This window comes from Acanthaster planci, linkage group LG10 (assembly GCF_054643075.1).
Source record: "Acanthaster planci isolate LZ-2023a linkage group LG10, COTS_SCS, whole genome shotgun sequence".
Taxonomy (NCBI): domain Eukaryota; kingdom Metazoa; phylum Echinodermata; class Asteroidea; order Valvatida; family Acanthasteridae; genus Acanthaster; species Acanthaster planci.
The window spans coordinates 4,516,469-4,536,357 of NC_141786.1; the positions used below are offsets into that span (position 1 = coordinate 4,516,469).

The 19,889-nt window shown below is 42.2% G+C and overlaps 1 protein-coding gene across 1 annotated transcript in view; it reads right to left on the reverse strand.

The window, feature by feature from the left end:
• Positions 1-4,204, reverse strand: part of smg9 (SMG9 nonsense mediated mRNA decay factor) — a 202,387-nt gene extending 198,183 nt beyond the window's left edge. The window contains exon 1 of the mRNA XM_087142011.1: positions 2,454-4,204. Within this exon, the coding sequence (XP_086998137.1) occupies positions 2,454-2,508 (55 nt within the window). The 5' untranslated portion in view covers positions 2,509-4,204. The remainder of the gene's footprint in view (positions 1-2,453) is intronic.
• Between the last annotated feature and the right edge of the window lie 15,685 nt (positions 4,205-19,889).

The window sequence follows — 19,889 nt, forward strand, 5'->3', positions numbered from 1 at the left end:
GGGTTCATTTGTTTCTGCTTTGCCGATCCGTTGTTGTTTGTGTACTTAGTAATAAGCAAGCATCAATCCCTGTCTGAGAAATATTTTAGTCAGTATATTCCGGATTCACAGTGTAAACCAACTGATGTACTAAACTGTCTCTTCCCTTGATGGCGTCACAGAAATAGCGCCCTCAGTTGTCTTGGAAAGCACGGATTATATTACGTGTTTTAAAAAAGTGCCCTTTGCAATGCAGTTTACCAAACAGAAAAGTAAAAGAGTGTCCATACATTGAAAGAGAGTACTAAGTTGCAGATAAAAATTGTGTCTAACAAAAATTCCCCGCTGCTCCACTTTAGCTGGCTGGCCACGACCCCTTTATCGTTAGTGGCAGTCTGAGAGTGACAGGTTGCAATCAGGACATTGGTAAAAGCAACATCGAGACGAAAGAGATTAACAGAACGAGAATTCCATTTCTTCACAGCAAACGAATACGCTGCCTACAAGTCAAAACGTTTATTTCTTGAGGTCACGTATTCAGCCCTTTCAATCCGCGCAGTCTAGATATGCATGAGTATATGATTCTTTGAAGGTTCAATGTGTTGACGGTCACTTTGCAATAGACACCCCCTCCACTTCGTAAATGGCGTCGTCCCAAAGTTTGGGGCTGAGGTTTGAAATGAATGTACATGTATGTACGTCAATGGAACCTAGTTTTGACCAGCGTCTGCAGCCACCTTTTGTTACTGACACTCTCATCCCAGCCAGTTTTATTCCTTCCCATCCACTGTAATGACTACAAGGCCAGGCTGCTGGAAAAAAGCAAGGCGCGTTAGAAACAGGTTCTCCAGCTTTCAAATCTAAATTTAAGTAATGATATCTAAAACTTCACAGGTCACTCAGTGCGCGAGTATACCCTCTCGCTAGTAAAGGCAATAAAGGCTGTCCCCTCTCCATAATTTACCAAGAGTTGTGTGGTTGGAAACAGTTTGTACCCACTTCACCCCAAATGTAAGAGCATAAGACAGACGTGTGAAATGTGGGCTAGTGCCTGCTGGGCCCAAAGGAAGGACCCTGCTGCAGAGTGATAATTAGAAAGAGTAGCACCGACTGTCAACTTCGGAACCAAAATGGCTGCCATTTTGTGTGCAGTACAGGACTAAAAGTTGCAGGCCAATAAATAGCGCCAAATTTGCTTGCCCGGACCAAATTAAGATTTTCACGCTGTCAAATTCTCTGCTATAAGAGCATTTAGTAGCACGTGTACTGAACGGTTTGTTTAGTAAGAAGGATGGAAGTTACCAACAAGAATTTCTAAAAGTATTGATCAAAACGAGGCCCTTCGATATGCTCTAATTTGCAATGGAGTGAAGGCAATCAACTTTCAAATGGCATTGGGCGGACATCAAGACTATTTCGAGGCATTTTCGCTTCTGGCAGAAACACTTCGAAAACTCATCGGTTGAGCCACAGCTCCTAAATAGTTTATTATTTCACCACTTCTTTATAATAAAAAGTGCCATAACCACGATTGATTGTGGGAAGCATTTAGGACTCAGGAATTCCAGCTGCTGGTTTTCGTTTACAAAAACCTCTAACTTGTTAGAACACCTTGGGTAGAGGCAGGTGGGCGGCTACATTTAAACCTGGGCCTCAGGGTGGCTAACACTAAAATTAAAAAAAAATGAAAATTGCCTTAGTAGTAACAAACGTAAGGCCACTCTATTCCTGAGGTTAACCCTGCGACACAGCAATTTCTTTCCGAATACGATATCTAAAATATAGTTGAGTTGGAGAGGACAAAAGTGGGGACAGCCTGTCCCCGGTGTTTCTAATTCTTCACTGAAAACTGTCCAAAGTGTCCTTGCTTGCATTAGGCCTACTGAACTTTAAGGTTGCGTAGGCCCTCGATTGCCCGCGCGGACCAAATCGCGATTTGCATGCTGTTAAATTCTTGCTATCACACGAAAATCAGGCATATGTCGCTCGAAGAAAGACTAACACATTGCATCACTCTTATTGGAACGAAAATACAAAAAAGGTGTTTCATTTTATTGTTTTGAAAATGACTGTTTTCAGGGTAATACTATATGTTGTGTGCTCAAATATATATATCACAGTGAAGACCACCAAACAAAATTTCTCAGAGGTGAAATCTAGAGATGTGTGAATCATTGTAAAAGTACTATGACGCCAGGCCCATCTGGTTGCAGCGTTCTAGCGAGGGCGCCCTCCTCTTCAGAGCGGGAGGTCGGGAGGCACGAACCAGAACTGGGTGCACTGAACTAATTCAAGCTCCATTGAAAATAGTGTAAAATCAACCAAGTTTGGAGCCCCATGGCAGGCAACTGAAGTCCCTGAGGCCTCTCAAACAAAAATCAATGTGCTGTTTGGTCCTTCAGATTTCATTTGATTTTCAATTTTTAGTAGGTTAACCAATGAATTTTTTAATTATCCGCCCAAAACAAACTCACCCCCCAAAAAGTGAATGTTGCCAAGCCCTCCCAGCGGCCATTTTTCAAATGACATCCCTCACCTTCCTGGGGCTCTTCTGACTAATTTTCAATCCCATTTTTGTCTGCTTTGCCCCCAGATGGGTGCCCCTGAATCTACAGAGATGATCCTGGGCCATACTGACACAATTCCACCATTTCCTGGCCCAAACAGACCCCTCTTTTCGAAACAATCTCTGGGGGTACTTTTTCTGCGCCTCGGCCCGGCGGAGAATTTTCCTTGAATTGGGACACTGCACCCTTTATATACACCCCTTTTTCACAGTCTGACACAGAAACAATGCTGAATGGTTGAGAATGTTCCAAAAAACTCAATTTTTGAAAATAAATTGGAAAAAAAAGTCGACTGGCTGTGCTATGGGGAGTAAATCATCAAGGTCAGCCAATAGCAAATGTGCACAAACTGCCTATACATACACTGTACATGTACACTTCTACTATAGTGCAAACAGAAGAATGTCCAATCAGCATTTGAAAATTGCACCTTTCCCCATGAATAGCTTCAACTAGCATGTCCTACTGATAAGGAAGGGTTACCGCTTTGGCCATACACTACCAACAGCAGAGATCAAATACAAGAAAATTATGAAACTTCAGCCATGCTTTGACATGAAAGCTCTACGTAGAATTTATTCCTGTTGACACGCTCCAGCCCAAGAGTTGAAAACCTGAGCCCAAAATAGGGCACTTCCAACACAAGAGTGGAACAAACCACCAAGGAGAGTGTTTCGAGAACTTTCAGTCACCTGCGCATATATCCACAGCTTGGTCAGTTGGTGCGCGGGCTGTACTTGACCATCGAGGAAGTACCCCCACCCTTGGTTAGGGCCCTGTTAGGGTTACCCTTCATAATTAGGGTTGGCCTCCGTTAGGGTTAGCCGTCATTAGGGTTGGCCTCCGTTAGGGTTAAGCTCGGTTAGGGTTGGCCCACGGAAACCATCAAGTCCTTCGGTCACTGCTGATTTCTTGAAAATTACACGCAAAACAGCATGAACAGTGACAGAGTTAATTGTTTTTCAGAATTTCCACATGATTGCATGGGTATTTACCAGTGGAGTGTTGCTGCCAACAATCAAATGTTTCTCATGTCTCACAATTCATAAAACTGCTATCCCTGGCTTGTTCCGGTCTTTCCACCACTGGTGTAACTATCGCAAACGTGAGAAATGATTTTTCAATCCAACCGCCATGACATCCAGGACGCCGCCATCTTGGCAATATAGGGTGCACTGAACTAATTCAAGCTCCATTGAAAATAGTGTAAAATCAACCAAGTTTGGAGCCCCATGGCAGGCAACTGAAGTCCCTGAGGCCTCTCAAACAAAAATCAATGTGCTGTTTGGTCCTTCAGATTTCATTTGATTTTCAATTTTTAGTAGGTTAACCAATGAATTTTTTAATTATCCGCCCAAAACAAACTCACCCCCCAAAAAGTGAATGTTGCCAAGCCCTCCCAGCGGCCATTTTTCAAATGACATCCCTCACCTTCCTGGGGCTCTTCTGACTAATTTTCAATCCCATTTTTGTCTGCTTTGCCCCCAGATGGGTGCCCCTGAATCTACAGAGATGATCCTGGGCCATACTGACACAATTCCACCATTTCCTGGCCCAAACAGACCCCTCTTTTCGAAACAATCTCTGGGGGTACTTTTTCTGCGCCTCGGCCCGGCGGAGAATTTTCCTTGAATTGGGACACTGCACCCAGAAGTTCCCTGAAGCGGCTAGCGACGTGTCTGTTGGGATGCAAGTATACCGTCTCGGTCTGAAAACTCCGTTGACTGGGGTGTTGGACACAGGTCTGATGTGATTCGCTGGATGCCTCGTGACGTAACTTCAACCATGTGACTCAAAAATAAACAACCCTTGGATGCCTGACCTATGTACGACAACAGAATGGTGCACTGCAAAAACTGTGGTGTTAAAATCGATTTCTTTTGGTATTATCAGATTACCACACCATAGGGTGTTACTTTAACACAGCTGGTGTTAATTTGCACACCTATCAGTGTTACAATGTTATACTTACAATATAAGTGTCACTGGAGGGTATTAAAATTAGCAGGTTCATTGGGACAACAGAGGGTATCAACGCGGGTTCCTTTTCAACTCCGGGGCGGGGGATCAACGGCTTCATCGAAGTCCTAATTTGAATTGTCATATTAATCATGACGTAATTCGACAGAAAAATTGAAAACGAAAATGGTGTCCCGGGCTTTGTTTGCCGTTTTGAATTCATGTCGATTCATGGTCATCATGCGTCACAGAACTAGAGTCAGGCTTTTCCAGCAAGTAAGTTTCCCTTCTACATTTCAAAGTAATAAAGAACTTAAATAGGCCTACTTCAAAAGCTGGAGGATTTCTATTGGGCTCGTCTTTGCATTCAGAAAGAGTGAATCTCGTGCACCAAAAAAAATCAAACCACATAACTCCACAGCTGGCATGCATTAACCTGACCGGTTTTTAATGCAGGAGGCCCAATCACGTGTCTTGTTTACTATCTGCTTCTCACGCTTTATCTTTGCAAAGGGGTATTTACTCGATTTACAAACGTTTCTGAGGATTCTGTTAAGCAAACAGCGGTAATTGTTACGTGTAGCATATGCATTCCAAAGTACCATATTTGGAGCAAGTTGTTTTTTTTCTAAGGTAATAGTAAAGCCACATTTTCAGTTTTGTACATCAAGGCACTCACTTGAAACAGGTAGAAGACGTTTTGTGGTCATTTCAGTTTTACTGACCCATGCCCGCCGAGCGCATTGTGCAGCTTTATGCGTGATGGTGTGGCTACCAGCGAATTTACAGAACATGTCTGAGTGAACATTACCAGTCTTCATGACAGTGCATATTCTGTGCAATTCCTCCATGTTATCAATAATCACCTGTGAAAAGCACAACTGAATGCAAATTGTTAGTGTCTGCATGGCGCATAAAGTGATAAACTATCCCATTCTGAATGACCACTCCAATGCATTGGAGACTATTCAGTTCCCGCTAATCATTGGAAGTTGCATTTATTCGCACACCAGTGCCTATTCCTGGGGCTTTTGAGTCCACGAGTGGGCAAAAATACATCCCTGCTGTTTCAAAGTATACCCTACCCATTCGCCTTAGCAATTGGTTGGGTTCATAGGTGCAGCAGTTATCTTTAAACAAGATACATTTAACCACATACATATTTCATTTTGCTTTTGAGCTTTTTGTTCCGTACAATGACCTCATGCCGAAGGAAAACTTTCTTTATTCCAATGAATTCATAATAAAAGCGTCCCTGGTGGGTCTTTTAGAGTTGTTGTTACTTTTTTAGAATGGTTTTCACTCTTTTGAGTGACTTGATAGAGGACTCACTCTTTGTGAGAAAGAGTTTTTCACACTTTTGGCTGTGCAGTATATGGACTGTAGATGGCGCTCTACATACCAACAAGGGGGTTTAAGCGCACATAAACTCGCGTGTTAAACAGGCGCAGCGCTCAGGCAGGCTCTATACCTTGCACGTAGGACATTGGTCAGTGTAAGTCACTGCTCAGGTCACGTGTAAAGAGCGCACAGGAGTCCTCACAGCAGTTACCAGCTCGCTTGAGGATTTTCAGGCACGTGATTTTTGACGGTCAACGGTCAATTTATACAGATGTGCGCCGAAACGCGCGTGCCCTCGAGTCTGTCAACATTCTGGCGTTAACTTAACTGCCAATAGAAAAAGACAGATTTGAAAACGCACGCGCTGACACAAACAAGATACACTTCCTCAAAAGCATTTGCCCGTCATGTTAATCCCCATTAAAGGCTCGCATAAGCAATGTTTAGTTGTGATTCAAGGGCTCGATCATAAATCCTGAATAGGGTTTAGCTGCAAAGTCGTCTAGCTTAGCTTAACTAGTGCATAAGTCCCGAGTGGCGCGTACTGTGCATGTGTCGTTTATGGGCAGGGTACGTTGAGGGGTTATTTGGTGGTGAGGTAAGAGCTCCTTGTAGGACTATATATGTGGTCGATTCCAATAGTGGATTGCTCGTCTCGGAGCATGAGTTGTGACTGGCATAAAACTGAGATAGCCCTATATGCCTCGCGCTGTAAAAAGAGAGGGCGCTATTTCCTTCGCAACGGGGGCTCCTGTGGTAGGAACTAAACTTCGCTGGTTCACGAACAACTAGGTAACACGCTCTGCGGTCACGTTGCTACCAACAAATTGAAATCCGTGGTCGAGTGCTTAAGACGTCTGCACTAGTAAGCTGGAAGTCGAGGGTTCGAGTTTCACCCGAGTAGAGTGTGATTTTTCACACGCCCTCGGGGACAAACACTGAGTAAACAGTATGATAATGCATGTCGGGCGGGGGAAAAATAAAAATTAATCTAACTCTAAGATTAATTAAGATTTAAATTCCAAATGATACACATTCTATTTTACCCCAGTTTGAATTGAATTTCGTCGGTGTGTGGCGCCACAACTGCTATCGCTCATTCATTCAGACTTCAGCAACAGCTGCACACCACACATACACACACACAAAGACAAATTTGGCGCCCGTTGACGGGTGTTGACTAATGGGTAAGGACATTTCAAAAGAAATTTAAAGCTGATTAAGGGAAACAGAAAAGATTTATGGTTATAACATGTAGACAAAGTGTGTTAAGGATTCCTTGTACAATTTTTAATCATAAGTCCGTTTTGTCTTTCCTTGAAAATCTACTTTTAATCATGCAGATACGGTTCTGGAACCAAAGTTGCGATGTGCTAACTTCACCGGGTGTCAGGTTATTTAAATTAAATATAAACCATTCAAAGCTGTATATCTAAGTACAAGCACGATTTGAATGAAACGTCACATTTTCTTAGACATGTGCACGAAGAAAACAAGTCGTAACCTATTGGTCAGGTGCTTTTTTAAGGCCTGTGTCTACCGAACTGGAGGACTAGCTGATTCAGTAGTTACTTCATATTAAAAAGATAAAGAGAGCATTTAGTGTCATCTTGGTCATCACCAGTTGCAGAGTTAACAGCCATAACAGCTTATGATTGTCCACAAACATATTTCTGGCATTATTTCTCTCATGCTTTTCCGACTCTTCCTCTGAGGGATTGTAAAATATTTTCTTTCACTAGTCCACGTCAGTAGTTTGTTAAGTCCAATCGAATTCCAGAGTTGTAATGGCTCGAATCAATGACTTGACACGAGTGAACCTCGAGTCACTCTGGCTTTATTCCCTCTTACCCAGTTCAGTATTTTGCGGAGAACGTTGGTACTCGGAAAGTACTCGACTATACAACACTGGTAAATGACTCGACTCGACTCGAGTCTCTGCGACCAAATGACTCGAGTCGAATCTCTCACGGAGACCTGACTCCGATACAAGCCTATAAGACTCGAGTTTCAAAAAATTAAAGTTAAAATGGTAGATGCTTGTCACCCTAATGTATCTTTATGCAATGGTAGCTACTTGCACAGCCCCTGGGGTTGTTGGAGTGTTGACTTCAACTGGTGGGAAATGAATCCCTGGTCGGACCACGACGACAGACTCGGGAGTTGGAGACAGCAGACAGCAGTGACTTAGTCGAGACACAAGTGTAGCATGACTGGAAACAGCATTATTTATTGTCGGTGACCATAGTAATGACCATCAGCACACAAACAAACAGACACCCTGTATATTGAATACAGTGAACCAAAATATACTTTGTTTTACACATAATAATTTGTGCATAACAATAGACACACATATACATGCACACGGGCGCACTGAATATCGTGTACAGCGATATACAAACTTTACATCTTATATAACCAGAGCCGAACTTGACTAATAAAAATAAAAGAAAACCTACACCCAATGACTCATAAACTGGACTCACCCAGTCCTGGATGGATATTGACAAATTCTGCACAGCTCGGTATCAAGGTATTGTTGAAAATACGCACAAGAAATGAAGTTTTGCCTTCAAGAATGGCGGCTCAGCTCAGAGAGCGCGGGAAAAAGGCGCCTGTCAAGTGAGGGCGCACTTGCATCCATCACATTTAGTATGTCCAAATGAAAATAAAATAATCAACTCGACTCCAGTCACAATGCTAAAATGACTGGACTCAACTCAAGTCATCAATTTTAGTGACTCGTTACAACACTGATAACCTTCCCCTTTTTTCGGGGGTGGGTGGAGAAATATCCACACTTTTCTTTGAAATGTTCAAGAGCCAAAAAGGTGAACAAACGGTACAAAAACGCACTGTTGATGGAAGCCTAAGGCACGTCATAGGCATTTGAAATGGTGTATCATTGTGCCTTCAGCTCTCTTAATATTGAGCAATAAACCGTAGATACAATATTTCCCAGTTTCCGATGCCTTGAAAAACATTGGTAAGTGCAAATTACATGATGGAACTCTCAGTTACCAAAGGGGACAGTCTGCTTTACCAATTATTAAAAAAAATCACTGTTTAATGCTTCCAATATTAAAAAACCAAACTGTGTCTCTGAGTATGGCCTATATTCAGTAGAGTAGTTTATGTACATACATACAATTCTCAAGTGGATCAGGATTACGTTGATTGTGAATGCTTTCTCGCTAAAGTTTCTCAAGTTGAACAAAAAAGGCCTGAATTCAAACCCAGCTCTCCTAGAGACTGGAGCAGGTAAATCCCTACACAAAACACTGGAGTTACTTTAAAACACATGCATGTACTTGTACGTGTACACCTATGCGTACATAGGTGGCATTTCGGTGATTCGATGTGTACATATCAGTGCGTAGTCTTGATTCCAAGACCTCTGCATTGCTCTTAGCCGAACTGGGTTCCGGACTGGGTTCATTCAAACAACAGATGTTCATTAACGTGGTTCTTTTCTGACAGGGTGGGGGACAATTAACGGCTTCGTTTAAGCTTTGCAGGGTGCATTCCACCAAATCGTTGTATTTCTGCGCGCGAGCTCATTAATATTTTGTGATCCCACGGGATTTTTACAATAGGAAAGGACACTATCAGTAGGGATCATTCTATAAATCTCCAATTTGGGACTGATAGTTTCCAGTTTGAGGTGTTTCTTTTACAAAAAAAGCCCAAAATCGCGGGGCTACTTTGGATAGATGGCTACATTCAGAAATGAGCGCTTAGTTTTACTGCTATTTTGGGGGTATTTTCTTTGACAGGCGAATAAAAAACGATTTTCGCGGCTAACCCCCATGAAATTGAAACAAAAAGTGATCTTCTGGCCATACACTTGAATTTCCAGTAAAAAAAACGGAGGCCAACTTGAACCTCTTCACGAAAGTCAACAGGAGGCGTTATTTCGGTCCGATTTTGCACTGTTTTCTATGGGTGTGTATTAACAGTGCAACCTGCACTGTTTATGTAATTTATGACGTCATTCAACGCAAGAATTGAAAATAAAAATTGCGTCACGGAGCGACTTGCTTTGTTCACCATTTATGACTTCACGTCAATCGGTCGTCACACTTCACAGTCGGACTTAAATACCAAATAAGGCAGTTTCCCTAGAACATTCCGAAGTAATAGGGTACTTTAAAAAAAATTGGAGGATTCAGGGCTCTTAGGGTTAATACTTAAAAGTTGGAGACTTTCTGTTAGGCTCGTCTGTGCCTTCCAAAAGTGTGAATCTCGTGCGCAAAATTCTAATTCCCTGGCAAAATCTCAACCTTAACTCCACAAATTTCACTTAGGAGGCCCACCTTTCTTGTTACTACATGCTTGTCAATCTTTATCATTGCAAAGATCTGCTTACTTGGTTTACAAATACTTTTGATGGTTCTGACTTGTACATAGCGGTAGTTGTTTCTTAAAAAATGATAATACTTTATTCATTTATAAAGCGCAATTTCAAATGGATATGTTCAAATGCGCTGTACAATGAAGACTTTAAGTGTGGAACTATGAATACATTTAAACATGGTTGAGCCGATGGCATACAAGGGCGCCTCGGGCAGCCGCCAAACGACCCACATTCACCAACATCTGTAAAGAGGAGACAGTAAGAAGCAGTTACAGTTTTAGAGGTGGGAGGAAAACCCCAGAGGAATATTCTGGGTAAAACCAAGGAGTCAGGTAGGGCCTGAAAACCCAATCCACATGTGGACCAGGCCGGGAATCGAACCCAGGACTACAGAGGTGGAGGGAGAGGAAAGAACTACCTTGCCAACCTGACTCCCCAACCTGTTCTTGCAACACTTTCGTTCAAAACTGAACTTTTGAAGGCGACTTGTTGTTAGCTGATCTCCAGTGAAGAGTAAAAAAAATAACTCCAACTGTCACTGTCAAACTGCCATACTAACAAGCTTTATTACTTTGTTTCGAAAAAGGTAATTTTACTATATATTTGTTTTTAACGCAGTTTCACGAACTGACACCCACTTGCAACTGGGTGTCATTAGCTTTCTTGTCTGACAGGTTATCCAAACTATGTAGCAAGGAAAATTACAGTCCAACCGAGTTCCTACTATCTCTTTTCAAGTTCTGCACGCAGGGTGTAGAGTACCGAAGTCTGACGTCATTTTGAACCAGGAAGTGCACCGCAACGAATGGAGTACTCACATGTATTGCTGCACGTGCTGCCGGGTGACATATTCACTTCGGTACTCTAAACGGGTAAAAGGCGGGTAGTACATCATCAGTGCCGATAACCAGCACAAGAAAGTGGCCCTCTCTAGAAAGGGCAAGTCTTTGTATGAGGTCAGCACTATAGGGTACAGTCCACTAATTCAAGCCCCATTGAAAACAGTGTAAAATCAGCACTGTTCATGGCCCAATAGCATGCACACCAACATCCCTGAGGTTTCTGGAACACAAATGAAATTCTTGTCTGGTCACTAATCTTTCAGTTTCTTTTCAATTTTTTGTGGGTTAACCAAGTACCTTTTTCATTATTCCCACAAAACAAAATCACCCCCCCCAAAAAAAGTGATTTTTCCGAAGTCTGATTGCAGCCATTTTTCAAGTTGCAACCCTCAACTTTCTCGGACACTTAGGACCCGTTTTTCAACTGTAGTTTCTAGCCATTCAGCTCTCACATGAAAGCTCAAAGACCCAGGGAGTTCATCCTGGCAACGATTTACACAATCGCACCATTTTTGGGGCCAAACAATCTCCTTTTTCAAATGATACTGTGGGGGGCACTTTTAATGCTAATGAGCTGGCCGGAAATTCTCAATTAAGTTAGTGGTCTGCATCCTGTAACATCTAGGGGGTGAGTGACGTCGGCTTCTTCACCACCAAGGCAACCAACCACACTGATCATAATGAAAGTCACGTGTAGTGAAACAACAGAATTAAGGCGCCTTTCCATAATGCGCGTTGCGTATATGATGCATTCATGCTGGTTCGATTTCAGGGACACAAAAATGGACGACATAATCATACAACACGTCCCTTTCCATACGTACATAAGCGTTGCTTGTGCCTTGCAATCTGCTGTCAACTTCGATCGCCCTGGGAGCGATTGTGACGGATACGCAGCACTCGGCGCAAGCGCACTGACCCTCATCATCTTCAAGATGGCTGTAATTCCCATTCCCTCTCCTTCTTTGGAAGATTTCCTGGATCCACACCCGGTGTTTTCAGTTTTGGTTGGAATGATGTCGGAGAGCAGCAGCTGGCCGCAATCAATATGGATGCATTTGATTTTGACGATCCTCCGCCTTCTTTTTCCTACGTTGCTAATCGAATTCGTGCGCATACATCACATATATTATGAAAAAGTAAATTACAAGCGTAAAACGTATTGCGGCGGGCGCAACGATTGCGCAGTGCACACAACACGCACAGAAAAAGTGCATTACGGAAAGACGCCATAATGGTAATTGTAGCAATAATTTCCCATTACCTTTTCACAATGTATTGCAACACCATTGCCATTTTTGTGTGGTAAAAAACACACCAAAGTCAATTAAGGAGAATAAGTAACAAGTGTAAATATGTTAGACATACATATAGTTGCATATTAATTGTGTACATGCATCAACACAAATATGTCAAACTAAAACCTGCACACAAATTTCAACTAGGCCCTATGTATTAAATAAATGCAACAATTTCTTGCAAAGTACACAAGTGTTTCTAAAGGTCCAAAATATGAATTGAACAATCTAACACCCTGCACATAGCACAAATGACTGAAAAATTGAATAATAGACTCAATTTCAGTAACAAAAAACCCTTTATATTGTAGGTTATATTTTGCATGCAAATCTCAGAAGACATGTGCCTGAAGCAAAAGTTTTGTGTCGCATGGTTAAGCACTATAGTTTGCTTCCTAAGAAAAGAAACAGGTGTCTACTTAAAACGTCGATGTAATTGTCTAGTACAATAGCCATGATTTTCATCTTAAAACTTGTCTCATTTGACAACACAAGTTCAGAATAATGCCAAAAACTAATGGACTATCCAGGCATGTTGTTAGATCCCTGAAACCGCTTTAGTGAAGGTCAGGTGTTAACTCCTGTCGGTGAGGTTAATAGCATTAGCTTCTGCGTTCAAGGCAAGTGCGTAGTTTCTTGAAATTTCATATCTACGTGGTCGCACTTATTGAATAAGTGATATCTGATCCTTCGGTGGTACGTTTCAGGTTTAGAACGTAAAGCACAAACAGTTCGTCACCAACACCATGATCTGACACTCAGCTGCAAGTGGGTGTCAGTTTGTGAAAACTGGCTGCCCTATCAACAATTTCAGTTTCACGAACCGGCACCAGGTAGCGCTCATGCACATCGGACACTGAAGCTAAATCAGAGACTGATTTTCGTTTTCACGAAGAGACACCCAAGCTTGTTTTGGCAATTCCGCACAGAGAAAAATGCGTTGGAAGGTTTGATTTGAATTTATCCATCCTATATACTTGCTGCCTTACCCAAACATTTCATTATACTTTGTTTTAACTAATCGAATTAAGATCGGCATCAGTTCGTGAAAACAAACACACTGCCGAGCTGGTTAGTCAAACAGTCTTAAGAGTGACTTTTATATCTTGCACCTGTGTAATTCTTAGACATGCAGTTGATTGCAAGTTCCCTCATCGGGTACTTCTCAACCGTCTGATTAAAACCAATGACAAAAAATCAAATTTGGGGATTAAAAAAAATCCCAATATTTCGTACCCAAGATGGATAAGCTACCGAGAATTCAGACTTCCTCTGGATTGTCGTTTTCATTTTTCAACATGATTTGGTCATTAAACCGTTCATGAAATTCACTTCTAGACAGCTCTCTCCCCTTTCCTGAAATAAAGGCCAGTACAAATAGGTCCTTTGACGATATATCCTACAGTCTCAAATTTCAATATCTTGAGAAGGGCTCGATTCGAAACAGTCATATCATTACTTCCCCTAGTATGAAATTCAGAGACACTGGGTCAACTTTTATGATTGTGGGCGTCACAGACACCACGAACTGACGCTCAGTCGAGGTGATCTCATGTGTGTGCAGTTTAGCCAGCCGAACTATTTCCGTTTTCGCGAACTGGCACCCGCTACAGTGTGGCACTTCAAGCGCGCACTCCATGTATATTCGTTTTCCCGAACTGATGCCAAGCTTAATTCCCCTAGTTAAAATGAATTTGAATTAATTTGGGGGTAATGCGGCAGAAGCTTTGATGGATTAAATTCGTGTCAAACCTCTCGAAGCATTTTTCTTCGCGCTGAATTGCCGTAACAAGCTTGAGTGTCAGCTTGTGAAAACAAAAATCAGTCTCTTTGGCTCCAGTGTCCGATGTTCGTAAACCGTGAATTGTTGATAGCGCTGTTTTCACGAACTGACACCCACTTGCAACTGGACGTCAATTCGTGGTGTCGGTGATACACAATAATAATTTAGAAACATACAGTACTATATAGGCTAATGTTTAGGGACCATGTGGCCTAGCAATGGTACACGTACGGGACAAGTGTGCGGATCGGAAAATTGGGTGGTTATATCATGGCATCGTGCGATTATTTCAACCAACACACCGTGAGCAACGTGCATCTCACATCAATTTGCTCGCGTGTGCACGTTACAGGTTTTTAAAAGTAGCGGTATAAATCGGTGATACATGTAATAACCAACCAGTTAATCATATCTGCACCCTTTCAAATTGACCCTAATGTTTGTAAATGCAAAATTCAAGAATTCTCGTTGAATAGCATGCCGTGCGTTGTTGGGGCAAAGTTTTGAACTGTCTGTTTCGATGCTCTAAGATCCTATCTTCGGTTCTAGTTTATTCCACCCTAAACCCAAGCTTCCATTGGTTGGGCGAAAGAAGCAGAAGCACCCCCTCATTGGTTGAAACGGAGCCGCGTCCTCAGAGGGCAAGAGCTTTGTATCACTAAAGTAGGCTCGAGTAAACCTTTTGTGCATTCGTTGTAACTAGATTAAAGTGTAGGGAAACTAACGAACACAGCCTGTGAGACACCATGACGACCCCAACAATGCATAATCTCTATTATTTCCCGCTGTACTGTAAACACACGGGAGATACATTTCATACACCATCGATTGCTTTCCAGCTTTTCCTGCTAGAAAAAGAGGGCCTTCTTCGATTGGTTCCGTTTCACTCTTTTGATGTTGCGTCCCACCAGCTGCCGGTCAACCTTTGACAAAAGCCTTTTTTCACGGCAAAACATAGAGTCTCTGAAATGTTACTGACTACGGATCATTCCCTGTAGATAAAGATTACATCCTCTGTATAACTACATGTATGTGATGCAGCATCGAGTCGGGCTCCTTTCGAAATTGCAGGCAGGCACCATTAACACGTCATACAAGGATAGCATGAGTTAGAGGGGGAATGCATGTGGTCCTAAGCCACAACTAGGACAGACCCCGTGGGAGGAAGGGAGCAGTTGTTTCTTCCATGGACAGACTTTGGGAACACAGCGGCAGCCTCCGTATTAAACTTTCATTCAACGGGATTACTATCCAAAGATACATCATGCATAGCAAGAATTTTTTTGTGCCCTAACCTGCATTCTCAAGAAAGTTCTCCTTTTTTGCAGAATTCGGAAGGTGGCATATGCTTGTAGAAAAGTCCGGCATTATTGGAGCCCAATTTATTAATTCCTACCATATTGAGCTACTTCACAGAGGCTCGCGAAAAAAATATATACAAGTCGGCCAGTGATAAGCACTAGTGCGTCAAAAGCAAAACTGGTCTACGAAACAGTAATTTAACTGGGGCGTATATAAGTGACGGAAGAAACGTTTATTGTTGAGCAGGTGTTTGATCTATAGTTTGAAAGAGATACTGTTTGCCTGGACATCGATTACCTCCCTCGGCGAATCGACTTTTCAAGAGCAGACGTCACAATTTTAGAAAGTGAGGGCAAAGGACAAATCGTTGGCATGGCCGCCGCGGAATTATTACCGTCAACTGGAGTCTCCTATTGTGTCAAATACGCTGGCATAAAAGGGGGTCCGTGCAGGCGGCTGGCGTCATCACCTGTGCTAGCTCATTGTCCAAGAATAATTCGCAAATGAATGCGCCTCATTGATAAAACGCTGCGACGTAGGTCGGCTGTTTGAACCACACTGAATCATCCTCCACAATTATTTACTCAAGCATTTCGCGAGTAATCGACGTTTCCAAGCAGAGATTACCATGGAAGGGGGTCAGTGAATGGTTCTTAAACATGGTACAAGCGAAAGAAATGATTTTGCCTCAAACTCTCAGGTACAATCACAGCAATACATCGTGTGAAAAAAAAATCAACAAGTCTATTTTGAACGTAGAAGAACAATGGACACCCCCAATAGGGGCGTGTGAAATCTAGGTTCCCGTTCGGGGGGGTATGAAATGGGGATTATTCTCCAAAACAATTTCAACAACAATCAATTTTACAGAGTCAATGACTCGACTCGAGTCTGACTCGGATTACGATTTTCGGCGATTAGGCTCGACTCTACTCCCGATGGCAAATGACTTGACTTGACTTGAGTCACTCGTCGGAAGACCCGACTCGAGTGAAACTTAACGAGACTGAAGTCCCCCAAAAAGTTCTTCGGGAAAAAATATATAGGCCTATTTGCAATGACTTACAGTGCTGGTTTATAATGTTCATGTAATGTATTCTTATTATCGCGAGTAAGATGTGGTGTGACCTGGTGTAGTAAGCCAGACTCGACTATAGGCCTACTGCCTAATGGCTCAACTCGACTCTAGTCACGAGGTTACAATGACTCGTCTCGACCCGAGTCACAAGAATTATTGACTCGCTACAACTGAGGTAATAGAGTCTTCAAGGAAGACTAGGACCGTTTCCGTGATGCCACTTTCAATTCCTTAGAAAATACAGCTTATCCATGTGAACATGTACCAATTTTTATTCTCAAATATCTGCACCACGTACGTTTTTCCAAACAAGACGAAAAACTAAATTTCAAAATGCCATTCAACAAAACATTTCATGCACACCTATTCTATTCACTTACATTTCATTCTCGAATTTTACTGAGTGACATTGTGAATGGCTTGGGCTCAATCAGGTCTACGGTACCAGGTCTTTACAATGACCGCAGAACGAAACGCGAGGCTTTACAGTTACAACTAATTTGGTTTCTAACCATAAACTTTGATATTAGACAGTTTGAAGAACATGAGTCTGATTTGGAAGGAATGTGGGACATTTTTTAAGTCCTGCAGTCATAATCTTACCATCAATTAAACGTCCTTAGTTTGATAAGGCTTTGAATGACAGCTACGTGCAGAGGGTAAAAAAGGGAACAGAAAGTTTGTAGGTGAACCACCAATAACCAGGTCGGGGACCAAACCACAAACTAGCGACCATGCCAGACTATGTATACGCCGCTCGTTTGTGCAACGATGACGTAATTTTTGAACTATTTTTTAGATCACGGTTCGCAGATAACATCGATCTCTTTATCGGCGAGGAACTTCAAAACAAATTCCTCTGATCGATCAACTTTACAGGAAACATGCTATCCAAAATTTATGAAACTTTCCTTTCATTTGGTATCTATAAAAGCGGATCGAGGAGATTTTTCGGTCAAATCTTGCACTGGATGTGTCGAATTCGGTGGGCAGGCGAGTCCAACTCTGCCGATGAAAACGTTTACACGAAAAAAATAAAGTTTTGCCGAATCTCGTTATTTTCCCAGAATCACGCGGGAAAATTACATATTTATCGCGTGACCTGATGAAAATGACGTCATTGCCGCTTGAATTAGCGAAATAAGCAGAAACTAGGAACGTCGCAAGATTGTGGTTTGGTCCCCGACCTGATAACAAATGTTGTAAATATTTTAAACACAAGGGCAGTGAACTGAAACGTACTTTGATCATTGCCATATTATTTAATAAGTGTTTTCTATAAAATTCCCATCCAGCTTGAAAAAGGTCTTTACTGAATTTCACACAACGACACTATAATCTTCAGTAATCCATGAAGCGCCCGTGCATGGCTTGAGTGGCCACTGCGGTAACGCGTCTTGCGTGACCAACTTCGACACGCGACTGAGCCGACATCGGATTTGTCACGATTAGCAGCCTACTGTACTATGATGCAATACCACATCCCATGCAACAAGGAACTTGGTTATTAATTGAAACTTGTTGAGAGGAAGAATCTATTTACATTACTGTGAAACTGGAAATACGGATCCGGGTTAAGTATTTTCTGGAAATATAACTGTAAACTACTCCGACACATTACTGTCGCGATCATCCAAGATAGTGCATGATGATGGAGTTTTCCTGTTGTGTCAGACTCAGTGTAATTCAATTTTTTTTTACCTCAGACAAAACACTACACGGAAAATACACAAGCTAAAAACGACAATTAGTTCTGACAATCCTTGGATACACAATTTAAGATTGTCAAAGGTTTTAATTTTACACGGACTTGTGTCCATTGTCCTTTGTGCTCCAAATTTACGCGAACTTGTAACCAGTGTCCTTTGGTCCCACAAGAATTTTATTAAGTTCTACCATCTATTATTGACTTTACAGTGTCATCTTCCCGGTGTTTGGGACTTCCTAGGTGATTTTGTGATCCGGATCCAAAAAGCAGAATCCGTGGCGACATCGTATCAGGCCTAAACCCTCCCTCCCTTGCATGGTCCACCCTTGTTAATCACATATGCAAATTTGTCAGAGTGCCGATTCCAGTACCCTTAACACCGGTCCAGTTTGTTCACTCATCTGTGTCAATAACATCACAAGCTGTATACCATTGCAAAGAGGTTTTCTGCCCTTTCTAGAGGTATATTTCTCTTTCCCATATATAAAGTAGTTTTGCTACTACAGTAATTTTTATCTCGGTTTTCTTTTTTTGTGTGGACACCCTGTACTCTTCGTCTTGCTTTAAATAGTGTCAAACGTGTGTAAATGATAATCTATATTTTAGAGAATCCAGTTTGTCAGTGGATGAATGATTCAAGTTAGACAGCTTTCCCTCCTGCGTTGGCCTGATATTTAGATTTCTAATCCTTTCCAGTAAACCATTTAGAACTCGTTATATGTTGCTACTTTTTATGCAGGTGATTGAAAAACGGTACCATCCTTTCGGGGAGTGAGTCGCGGAAAAGGAATGGACAAAATTCAGGAAGAAAATGCTGCTCTATCTCCCGCCCTCAAAACTACGGATTTAGCCTCAATTCTTAAATTTGATTATTTCATAAAGATATGCCTCCACTTAACATCAAATTAGTTCAATGAACAAACAGGCATCCCGTCCCCGGAAATATTCACGCCGACTTTCGGTCTGTTATAAACTGTGGGGGAAATCCCAGGATATCTTGAAAATGGCCCTAATTTCAGAAAGCAGTACAGGCATGACCTGTGTGACATATTTGATAGTTCCTTTCTCCACGTGTATTCACATAAGAATCCAAGAAGCTCATGTGGCAAAATCCACACCCTATGAAAACGGGAGTCCGGCCGGTGAAGTGAATCTCCGTGCTCCGCCTGTGTTTTCCCTTGGCAACCTCGCATCATACCGGGTCCCTTTTTGATCAAAGTAAACTTCTTACAAACTAACAAATAAAAGAAGCCTTGATGGGTATGCTAGTATCAACCGCACACGGAGAACGAAGGGGTGACCGGAAGGCGGATCTGGCTTCGGGTGATATGGTGATTTAATAATGACATCATCATGATTATCATTAATTAATTAACCACACCACCGCTCGGTTTCCTGCCAAGACAACTGCTGGGCACTTTTCAGAACATGAATTTTTGACCTTCATATTTAGATCCGTTTCCGTGAACATAGCCAAGGAACGCATTAGTGCACTACCAGCGCATTAGTGTCATATGACGCACTTCTTCCCAGAAACCGGAATCAGCATTCCTGCATATGGAGATTGGCTAAAAGAGATCAAGCACGCGACGACACATACACTGTACAGAGGTCACCGAAGCCAAGCACAGTGAAGCGGAGTGTTCTATTTATACACCGGGGTCATACGTCA